The 12,267-nt window shown below is 43.9% G+C and overlaps 1 protein-coding gene across 1 annotated transcript in view; it reads left to right on the forward strand.

The window, feature by feature from the left end:
* Positions 1 to 12,267, forward strand: part of PCSK2 (proprotein convertase subtilisin/kexin type 2) — a 239,107-nt gene that overhangs the window by 215,976 nt on the left and 10,864 nt on the right. The window contains exons 9-10 of the mRNA XM_019973253.2: positions 8,595 to 8,810; positions 10,750 to 10,850. Coding sequence (XP_019828812.1) covers positions 8,595 to 8,810; positions 10,750 to 10,850 — 317 coding nt within the window. The remainder of the gene's footprint in view (positions 1 to 8,594; positions 8,811 to 10,749; positions 10,851 to 12,267) is intronic.

Consider the following 12,267-nt stretch of genomic DNA (forward strand, 5'->3'; position numbering starts at 1 on the left):
ACTCATCCATCATCCTCATTTAAAGCACTGTGTGACTTCACCCCACACTCCCAACACTCCACGTACAGAAAGGAAGGAATAAAGAATGAAAACATAGAACAGCTACACGGAAATATAATTCAGTCCCTGATATTGTGCCAGAGAGGGACTTTCTAAACATACAAGAGAACATATTTACCCCCAATAAAGAGTAATAAATATTACTCATAAAACCTTTCAAAATTTCTGCAAGTCTGGTTATTGTCAAAGCTGATCAATAGATACATGGGGATTCATTATACTAGGTACTCTAATTTTTGTGAAGCTTAATGTTTTTCAAATTAAAAGGTTTTTATTCACACTAAAAAGAAAAAAAAAGCAATTCAGTAGGTGGTTAAGTTGTCAAGAGTTAGAATATACATCTAGGGAAAAGTGAGAATAGGAACTGTGCTAATATTATACAAATGGCTACTTATGGCTCAGGATAAAATTTTCAGAGACTGCATTATACAAAGTGGTTTTTTTTTGGTGGGGGGAGGTGTTTTTGTGCAGCATGCAGGATCCTAGTTCCCCAACCAGGGATGGAACCCTCACCCCCAACATTGGACGCACAGAGTCCTAACCACTGGATTGCCAGGGAAGTCCCCAGAGAGTTTTTTAAATGCTGTATGTTTTTTAATGTTACATCTATATAAACTGAGTGGAACTGAACACGACCAACTGTATCAGTCAGGAGAGGCTCTCTCATCCTGCAATAACAAACAGCCCCAAAAGTTCAGAGATTTGAAAGCACAAAGATTTTTACTCAATCAGTGACTCATCCACCACAGTCAGTAGAAGGCTTTGCTCACCACAGTCTCCTGGAGGTCAGAGCTGACATCTGAAACATTGCTGCTTACTGTGCAGAGGGAAGGAAGAGCTCTGTGGGTCTGGCATTGACCAGTAAATGGTTCAGAATGTCTTACAGGATCCCATCCAACCACAAGGGGATGCTGTCATGGGCCCAGACAGCAGGCAGCTAGAAATACTTGGCAATCAATTCAAAAGCACAATAATGTGCCCAGAAAATCTGCTCGGTGACCCAAGATGTAACCAGTGATCTTGTGAGGAAACACACAAGTGTCAAAGGTATTTATGAGTAGTTTGAATATAATTCTTCCATGAACTGTGAGTACAAAAAAGCAGTACTTGTAAATCAATACATTTTTTATGTTATTTAAATATAGGTGTGAAAAAATAGACTAAAGTCATTAAAAGGAACATTTTCTGCAAGTCAAAATGTAGGCAAAATACAAAAGAAAAGAGTATATCTACATATGTATATAAAGACATATGCAATATTTGATGACAAAAATTTGGTTAAGTTCTTTAATATAGGAAGAGCTCTAACAAATCAATAAAAAAAAGATATGAAAGAAAAGATATGCATAGGACATATCTTTGGAGACATGGTGCTTTGCTAAGGTATTTATAAAGAATACAAATGAGCAGCAAATATAGAGAAAGAAAAACTCAACTGATAGTGGGAAAAAAAACACAAAAACCTCAAAACAGTGAGTTTTGTTTTTGTTCACTCAGTTGGCAAAACTATTTTTTTAATGATTCTAAATCTTGACCCAGATGAGCTGAATACTGAGTTCTTGTGCAGTACTGGTGAAAATATAGATTATTATTAAGCCTTATAAAACCAATAATATGGCACCATGGGTCAAAAACCTTCAAACATTTGTTCCTTTTCACCCTACATTCCCTATTTTAAAGACTCTGCTTGAGGAAATAAATAGAAATACAAAGACATATATAGAATCATGTTCATGTCAGCACTTTAAAACCTAGAAACAGCCTTCTAAGAACATCTAAGAAAAAGAGTAAATAAACTATGGAATGGCTATCTAAGAAGACGAATAAAAACTTATGGTATAGAAGAGTATTTAATTATGTGAGGAAATATTAATGTAATGGTAAGTGAGAAATACATTTTAAGCAGGGCCACAGAGATAGATGGATTTTATGATCCCATTTTCATTCTTAAACCTGTTCTTATGCTTTGCATATATATATAACTGGCAGGAATCCACCAAATATTACCAGTGATTTTATATTCATGGAAGATTACATAAGATTTTTATTTTCTTCTTCATAGTCTAGATCCCAGTCATTCTACAAAGAACATGATTTTCATAATACAAATACAATGACTTTTTAAAGTATATCTATGTTCTATTAAGATGTCAAGGTGACTGGAAAATAAAAATCAGTGTAATTAAGTGTCTGGGAAAAGGCAAACTGTATCAGGCTGGCTTCATCAGTATCTGCAAGCAGATACCACCACTGGGTCAGGGCCTGGCGGGGGTGGGGGCGGGGGTGGGGGGCGTGGGGGAGGGTAGTCATTCCTCCAGGTCACTAGGCATTGGGTAGGATGAAGGGACCAACTCACTTCAGCCTCAAGCTTCTCAGAGCAGGATTTCCACCTCCTGGCACAGGTGATATGCTGAGAGTACACTGAGCCAATGTACCAGCCTTGAGCTGGAAATTTACATTAGCCAATGGTAAGCAATTTGTGCCATTATTTTTTTTTATAATAATAAATTTTTATTTTTTTTATTTTTTTTAAAAAATGATTTATTTTAATTGGAGGCTAATTACTTTACAATATTGTATTGGATATTTTTATATTAAAAGTGAAAGGTTGTTGCTGAGCCATGAAAGACGCTGGGATTCTTAGCCTCTGGAGGAGGGGAATTCAAGCCGGGGCCAGTGACAAGGCTTGATCCCTCAGAGCTTTTGTGTAATAGAATTTTATTAAAGTATAAGAGATAAAGTTTCTGACATAGACATCAGAAGGGGGCAGAAAGAGTATTCCCCTGCTAGTCTTTAGCCAGATGTTTTATAGCTACTGGGCTTCCCTTGTGGCTCAGCTGGTAAAGAATCTGCCTGCGATGCTGGAGACCTGGGTTTGATCCCTCAGTTGGGAAGATCCCCTGGAGAACGGAAAGGCTGTCCACGCCAGTATTCTGGCCTGGAAATTTCCATGGACTATATAGTCCTTGGGATCGCAAACAGTCGGACATGACTGAGCAACTTTCACTTTCTATATAGCTAATAGCAGTCCGCTAATTAGAGAAAGAGAATGTCTCAAAACTCAGAGACTGGAACCAGGCCCTTCACCCACAACATGCATTTTGAGATAACATTGGCACAAGGTGAGTCATCCCAGGCCATAAACCTATTGACATGACTCTTAAAGAAAGGCAGGTTCCAAGTAGATATATAGTTTCATTAACATAGATTAGGAGAACAATGTACGAGTAAAACAAACTGGTTTGTCGAGCCCTTATCAGTTCTGAGTCTTAAGCGGAACCAACTTGAAGAAAGACAGAGTCTAGGGTAAATACATAGCTCATTCAGTTCAGTTCACTTCAGTTGCTCAGTCGTGTCCGACACTTTGCAACCCCATGAACCACAGCATGCCAGGCCTCCCTGTCCATCACCAACTCCCGGAGTTCACTCAAACCCATGTCCATTGAGTCGGTGATGCCATCCAGCCATCTCATCCTCTGTCGTCCCCTTCTCCTCCTGCCCTCAATCTTTCCCAGCATCAGGGTCTTTTCCAATGAGTCAACTCTTCACATGAGGTGGCCAAAGTATTGGAGTTTCAGCTTCAACATCAGTCCTTCCAATGAACACCCAGGGCTGATCTCCTTTAGGATGGACTGGTTGGATCTCCTTGCAGTCCAAGGGACTCTCAAGAGTCTTCTCCACCACCACAGTTCAAAAGCATCAATTCTGCACTCAGCTTTCTCTATAGTCCAACTCTCACATCCATACATGACCACTAGAAAAACCATAGCCTTGACTAGATGGACCTTTGTTGGCAAAGAAATGTCTCTGCTTTTTAATATGCTGTCTAAGTTGATCATAACTTTCTTTCCAAGGAGTAAGCGTCTTTTAATTTCATGGCTGCAATCACCATCTGCAGTGATTTTGGAGCCCAAAAAAATAAAGTCTGACACTGTTTCCCCATCTATTTCCCATGAAGTGGTGGGACCAGATGCCATGATCTTCATTTTCTGAATGTTGAGCTTTAAGCCAACTTTTTCACTCTCCACTTTCACTTTCATCAAGAGGTTTTTTAGTTCCTCTTCACTTTCTGCCATAAGGGTGGTATCATCTGCATATCTGAGGTTATTGGTATTTCTCTCAGCAATCTTGATTCCAGCTTGTGCTTCATCCAGCCCAGCGTTTCTCATGATGTACTCTGCATGTAAGTTAAATAAGCAGGGTGACAATGTACAGCCTTGACGTACTCCTTTTCCCATTTGGAACCAGTCTGTTGTTCCTTGTCCAGTTCTAACTGTTGCTTCCTGACCTGCATATAGGTTTCTCAAGAGGCAGATCAGGTGGTCTGGGATTCCCATCTCTTTCAGAATTTTCTACAGTTTATTATGATCCACACAGTCAAAGGCTTTGGCATAGTCAATAAAGCAGAAATAAATGTTTTTCTGGAACTCTCTTGCTTTTTCGATGATCCAGCAGATGTTGGCAATTTGATCTCTGGTTCCTCTGCCTTTTCTAAAACCAGCTTGAACATCTGGAAGTTCATGGTTCACATAGTGCTGAAGCCTGGCTTGGAGAATTCTGAGCATTACTTTGCTAGCTTGTGAGATGAGTGCAATTGTGCAGTAGTTTGAGCATTCTTTGGCATTGCCTTTCTTTGGGATTGGAATGAAAACTGACCTTTTCCAGTCCTGTGGCCACTGCTGAGTTTTCCAAATTTGCTGGCATATTGAGTGCAGCACTTTCACAGCATCATCTTTCAGGATTTGAAATAGCTCAACTGGAATTCCATCACCGCCACTAGCTTTGTTCGTAGTGACGCTTTCTAAGGCCCACTTGACTTCACGTTCCAGGATGTCTGGCTCTAGGTCAGTGATCACACCATCGTGATTATCTGGGTCGTGAAGATCTTTAAAACCCATTAGTTAGCTCAAGGTTTGAGAAAAGTTAAGTTCAGGTGGAACCAGGTGTCATCATGGCAACAAAGAATTTTAAGAGAAACCTTTTAATTTTGTATAGAGAAGGGAAAAAAATCTGACACTACTAGTTTGTTTCCTCCTGCCGCTTAAGAGAGATAAAAAATGTCTGACACTTGCAGCCTATTTCCTCTGGTTGGAGACCCTTAGCCTTCCTTCCTGTTACTCTCTCAAAAGCACACTACAGAATCCATATGAACTTTTAAGAAACTTGGGATCTGTGAAAGGCTGCTTTAGGTTATGCTCTTAAAATCACTGCCTTTGCCAATAGGTTAGAGCAAAGACTCAGCCTCTTCTCTATTGACACTTAGTCCCCCTCATTCTTAGTTGTAGCTGGTGGGGGCAGGGGGAGAGGCAGAGGGCTGTCCTCTGCGTTAAATGTTTAGCATCCTTGGTCTCCACCCACTAGATGCTGGTAGTGAGCACCAAAATGCCTCCAACTGTGCCAAATCCCCCCTGGGATACAAAATCACCCCTGGTTGAGAACATCCGTGGTTAAATACCCTCAATAGTGCCTCGGTGACAAATTCTCACTTAGTGAAATCTTTTAAGAGAGATTAATCCTGCTAACCTGCAAAGACTAATACAAAGAGAGAATTCAAAGTGGAGTTGCACCACATATTAAATTTCATCTAAATGCACTTGCCCTTAAAAAATGAGGGGGAAAAAAAAGAGCAGAGGGGTAGGAGAGGCAGAGAAGATAATTCCAGCCTAAACCAGATAAACATGGAGGCAGGTAGACAGCCAGTCTGCTCCAAGCACGTGCTGCAGAGTAAGGGCGGGAGACCCCAGCAGGCAGCCCACCCTGAGCAGTGCAGGCTCCTAGACCATCTCCTCCCTAATCTCTGGGTGACCCCCACACCCCAATTGGGGTTTAGTAAGTAGTAAGTAGGGGCTTCCCTGGTAGCTCAGTGCTTAAAGCGTCTGCCTGCAATGCGGGAGACCCAGGTTCAATCCCTGGGCTGGGAAGATCCCCTGGAGAAGGAAATGGCAACCCACTCCAATATTCTTGCCTGAAGAATCCCATGGACGGAAGAGCCTAGTACTTACTCCCTGGATAAAATTCCCTGTAGTGAACTGCCCAGCATGGCAGAATCTGCCTGATTAAGTCCCAAACGACACAGTGCATCTGTAGGGACCAAGTTAAATTTGTAAGTTAACTTGGGGAAAATCAACAACCCTGTGATGCTATCTTTCTCTCCACTGGTCATATTTTCATCTGCATCCCTCCCCAGAATTTCAAAGTCCTACTTAGCTCTTTTGTTTGTTTGTTGTGTTTCTTATGTATTTTGTCTTCCGTGTGGCTGGTACGAACGGTACTGCCACGCAGGACGGCTGTAAGGATGCAGTGAATGACGATGTAAGGTATTCAGAGTGGTCCCTGCTTCACACTAAGTGCCCTAGAAGTGTATGCTGTGATTATCATCCTAATTTCTCCCTTGTACCCTCCAACTGATTATTTGAATGTGAGTCACAGTTGCTCTGTTTCAGTTTCATCCCAGCTGTGGTTCAAGTGAAGCTGGGGGACAGAACTGGATCTTGGGGTATTGTTTTAACAGGACAGTATGGTGTGCCAGTAACAGACTCATCCCACAGTCAGCTCTCAGCCCTCTTATAGATGCCCCTTCCCCACTCAACTGCTCCCAGAACTGGGGTCTTCTCTTTAGTGGCCCATCTTGCCCAGAAGTCAGGGACTATTTGCTACTGATACCCAATCATTAGAAGCAAGAATATAATTATTATCGCCCTCGTAAACACACACACACAAACAGCTTAGGAAAATGAAGTGTAAAATTCCTAGCAATCAAAATATTCCTGTGGGTTAAGTCTTACAGTCCAAAACAAAACTAATGTTTGCTGCTGACTCTTCAGAAACATGGTGATACTGCTCTCTGTGTATCAGGGAGCAAAGCCAGATAACACACTTCCCCAAAACTCGGTGAGTAACAACCACTTAACTCTGATCATGGGTCTACAGGCCAGCTGGGTTGCTCTGCCAACCTGGGCCATCCTTGGCGAATCTCAGGTGGCCTCACTCATGCATCTGTGGTCAGCTGGAGGGTGAGCCACAGACCGCCTGGTCTAGGGTGGCCTCCCACGTGGGGTCACTGTTAGCTGTGGCAGTGAACCTGACCAGACTATCTGTCATCAGCCACACGCTAACTCAGGTTGGTTCCCATGGTCTCTGAGGGAAAGCGGACATGGGTTGGGCTCCTTGAGACTCATGCTTAGAATCGACCCAGCACCACTGCCCACCACATCCTGTTTGCTGAAGCAAGACAGGAAGCCAATCCAGACTCAAGGGTGGGAAACAGGCCCCTCCTCTTGGTGGGCAGGGCTACAAACTCTAATATAAAGGGGTCATGAACACAGAGAAACCTGACAGGTTAGAGTCACAACCAGTCTCCTGACATCAAGGTGAGAATGCTTTTAGCATTGGTTTCCTTTTAGCAAAGGTTGCCTGTCTCACTAGCAGCCCACCTGCGGGCTGGTTCAGGGGAAGGTTCCCCAGTGGGTAGCCTCAATCACTGATGCTGATTCATGTCTGTTTCACTTTCCAAGGGCAGCATCCTCGACACTGAGCCCAAATCTGAGCCTGCTTTAGAGGGCTGCACCCTCTCGCACCCTCTCAGTTGTAAGGATGCTACGGTTCCTTCTGTGTCTTGGTTTCCGCGGGCAGTTGCCTGCTTGGATGGAGTTTTCCAGGACAGATTTACCAAGACACTGAGGACACTTCTCAGCCAGTGGCTAAATCAATCTTTGTTGATGTATCGACTCAGCCAGTCACAGGCTAATTAACTCCAAGTCCTCTTAGAAGCAATCAAAATGTCACTTCTCATTGTCAGGAGGCAGGAGACCTTGGAGGTAATTCAGACATCTCCTTTCCTCTGACGTGTGTGCGTGCTCAGTTGCTAAGACTGTCTGACTCTTTGCGACCCTATGGACTGTAGCCCTACAGGCTCCTCTGTCCATGGGATTCTCCAGGCAAGAATACTGGAGTGGATTGCCATGCCCTCCAGGGGATCTTCCCAACCCAGAGATCGGTATCATATACATATATATATAAAATCTGTAAGTGTGTATTATAATACTCACAATATCTATATATATATGTAAACATGTAAAATATACATAATACCTGTAAAATGGAAGCTATATATAAATATCTTTTACATCTTACATAGCTAAGTATAAATTTACAGGTTCATTTGCATTTTTGCTAAAAAATGCCTGAAAGAATATGTAAGAATTACATGCAGAGGGATTTGTTTTTTTCATTTTCCTTTCCATATACTTTGACTTTTTACCATGAGGATTATCAATGTTTAAAAAGCAGTCCATTTGTCAGTTTTAAGGAGATTCTTCCAGTCCTTCCCACCTTGTTATTCCCAGATTAAATGTAAATTGAGATGACTTTATATTGAATCCTTCCTGAAAAGAAAAATTCTCAGGGTGCCTGTCCAGAAGGACAGTGGTTTTCAAGGACAGATAGAAACCAAGCCAGTCCTTAGGTTCAACTGCTTAAGAGGCCAGGCGGACCCCGCTGCAGCCCGCACATCCCTCTCTGTCCCCCACCCCCAGGGCCGCGGGGGCAAAGGCAGCATCTACGTGTGGGCCTCGGGCGACGGCGGCAGCTACGATGACTGCAACTGCGACGGCTACGCATCGAGCATGTGGACCATCTCCATCAACTCGGCCATCAACGACGGCAGGACCGCGCTCTACGACGAGAGCTGCTCCTCCACGCTGGCCTCCACCTTCAGTAATGGGCGCAAGCGGAACCCCGAGGCCGGCGTGGTGAGTGAGGGCCGGGGGTGCGCGAGGACATTAGTGACATCATACGCAGACACGGTGACGTCATGGAAGGAGGGCCTGCCTTCAAAGAGTCAGCCCCTGTTCCGAGGGGAGATGCACCCCTCTTCTGGGCTGATGATGTTTGTTATCAAGGTCGAGGCCTCACGAAAAACAAGAGTGCCATGACCTCCTTCCCACTCATGGTCCATAGATTTTCCTGTTTATTGTTCTGGCTTACAAATAATGATGAACTCTAGTTTACCAAGATGTTGCCCCAGCATATTGCTTATAAGGTGACTAATATTAAGAACTGGAGCATCACACCTGCACCCCATCTGAGCCAAGAACATATCCATTTATTAGTGTAATTTAGAAATGGCATCCACGGATGGATTTTTCCCGGTCCCTAGACCTCCCCCAAAGTGGGCACATGTGTGTTTTTGCAAAGGAAGAGTAGTGTGTTTCATAATATTTTAAACCGGGTCCTCAGTTGAGAAAACCAAAAGGTTAAGAATCATAGACATTTATTGCACTCTTCTGAGCAACTCTGCCTTCCTGGGCCCTAGGTTTAACAGTGAATTTTCCAAGTCCGCTAGGCATACAGCCTTTTCTCGGTCCTCCAAGCTAGGAATTTAGTGGGTGACTCAGTAGTCAGGCTGGGCTACATTCTGCCTGGCCACCACCTCCTCCAGGGTTGGGAAAAAGGCAGGAACAAGAATGCAGTCATCAGTACCAGCTAGCCCTTCAGTCCCAAGGTCCTGCCTGGGCTCCACCCGACCAGCTCTCACATGAGCTGGCAGAAGTCCCTTCCCTGCAGGAGACCCAGACCTTAGCCTGGCTCCCCCATGAACCCCCCTAATTTCTCCCATGAGTCTGCTCAGCTCCCCTTAGTCTTGGGGAGGATGGAAAGTGTGTCAGCTCCTCCCAAGTGGAAAGAGGCTTCATTTTCTCATCTTCTGAGCTGTATGAGCAGAAAGGGACGAGCAAGTGTGGCCCCAGTCTTGTTCTGCTTGTAAGCCTTCTCCCAAACACCCCCCAGAAGCTCCCCTCCCTGCCCCAAGGGCCTTCCAGTGGTATCACTCTGTCCTCAACCCCTGTCTGTGACGCTACTCCAGCTGGGGAGGAGCACTGAATTCTCTTTGAATATAGTCACTTTCCCCAGGAGATGACTTTAAACTGCCCGGATGCTTTGTCCCCCAAAATAAAAGACCCACTCAAGGAGCCTACAGACAAACAAGATAAATGAGTATTCTCATGGTTTATAAACAATCTTAATGAAAACCCTGTCTCTCACAAACATTGAAGATGAGGACTTTCTCTGTAAAATCCTTTAAAACTCAGCTGATCAACCTCCCCACTTGGGGTAATCACTGATGTAGCAGTTGTCTTGTTCACTGTGTTCCAGAATCTCTTGGTGGGTTTTAGATGTAGAGAACGTAACATTTTCTCTTTAATGGCTGTCCCTCTAGGCAAACTTTAGCTGAACTTGTTTCATTTTTCCTCTTTAGGAATGCCACCCTTTTTTCCTGAAGGGAAAATAATTTGTTGATGAAGTGGCCCTGCGCTTTCTGAGCCAATCTCATTTTAACAAACCCCACCATTGCATTGAGTATGGTGGTGGTATTGGCTTGTCACTTTAAATATCTCTTTATTAGAATAGCTGCAAAGTTGACTCTCTAAACAGTTGACTTGCTTGTATCTTATGGACACTGTAACTATAACTGATTGTGTTTCCCTTTTTGCATAGGCTACTAGGAAGCTCAGATAAAAATGTGTGGCAAAATAAATACATGAGTGCTAAGCTTATTCTTGCCTTCATCTAAATCATCTTCAGAACAAGGCAGACTTTAAGTAAAAGAAACAGAAGATCTTCTGCTCTGTGTTGTTTTGAGTTTAAAGCAATGGGGCTTCTTTACTCATTCCTCACTCTCTTCCCCTCCAGGCAACCACAGATTTATATGGCAACTGCACCCTGAGGCATTCTGGGACATCCGCGGCTGCTCCCGAAGCAGCCGGAGTGTTCGCACTGGCTTTAGAGGCTAAGTATGTTTCCAGCTTGGGACCAAGGGCCAACTCTTCAGGGTGAACTAACACAAGTCTCCCAACCCAACACCTCCAGTGTCCATGGAGGCAAAAGTGGGTGGGAGAGTCAGTAAAAAGTCAGGGCCAATGAACTCTGCTGGGTGTTGCTAATGATACACACACACACACACACACACACACACCCCACAAAACTACATCCCTAGAGAGCACAAGAGTCCAACACCCAATCACACATGGGGTCACAGAGATATTTTCTTTTATCTGTGGATTTCATGGCTGTTTCACTCTAATAATACTCCCAATCAGGTAAATGAAAGATCATTGCCAAGCTGGTTATCTAGCAAGGTTTTCAGAACATGTCATGGAAACAAGATGCTCTTGCTCCAAATTTGTTAACTTATATGGTGAACTCACTTTAATACTGAGACAATGTGGGCAAAGTCACACAATGTAGTCCAAGAAATGGGCTTTGCTACTACCTTCCAGCTACCGGTGAGAGACCCCCACCCTCTCTGTTCTCACCATCCCACGGAGAAGCCACACATCACTGCTGCTGGACCCACCTTGGATTTGAGCACCAGCAGAGGTCCCTGCCCACCTGCTCCCCTGTCTTAGTGCAAACCAGAGACTTGCCTTTGGTTTGAGCAATGATTTGTGGCTTCAGGCAACATCCATGTGGTGTAAGCGCACATGCCCACTGTGCAAGGAATTATCCGAGAACACAGAACCAGAAACTTGTAAGAAGTTGGATTCTGGCTCCTGGGGAAGGGAAGTTGAGTTCCCATCCCTGTCAGCTGTTGCTAGGCAACCAGAGCTTCTAGCATCAATCTTCAGGCAGCCTACTTGACTCTCCAGCGATTCAGTGCATTTTCTGACTTGCAAAGGAGGTAAGAGCTGATTCCTAGAATAGGAAAGGACTTCAAAAGATTATCTAGTCCAACCCCTATGCCTTCAAGCAGAAAAAGGCATCGTTATCCTCCTTTTACAAATTGGGCCCCAGATTGGGGATGACTTCTGTCTTTGGGCCAAGCCAAACTTTGATTCTGTTAACAAAACTCAGGTGGAAAATTTAAGAAAGAAGAAACGGACACTCTCTTCCTATTAAGTACCAAGACAAAAAAAACCTTACATATTATGTGCATTTCCTAAAAATGAAACTCTTCTTCTCAGGGCCTGTCAGGTCCTAAAGTCTGAGTTGGTCTCGCTCACTCTGATTGGGAGCAGACAAGCAGAGGGAGGCTGGTCCTGCCACAGAGTCTCACAGAGGACAGGGAATAAGGAGTTTCTTGTCTCCCCTTAAATCGAAGAGGAAAGAACTCACCTTAAAGTCTCCCTGGATTCTGACAAGCAAAAAAGTCACTTGCTCAGGCATATATGCCAACAGCTTAGCCTACTAGTCTTCTCTGTCCATGGGATT

This window comes from Bos indicus, chromosome 13, assembly GCF_029378745.1.
Source record: "Bos indicus isolate NIAB-ARS_2022 breed Sahiwal x Tharparkar chromosome 13, NIAB-ARS_B.indTharparkar_mat_pri_1.0, whole genome shotgun sequence".
Lineage (NCBI taxonomy): Eukaryota > Metazoa > Chordata > Mammalia > Artiodactyla > Bovidae > Bos > Bos indicus.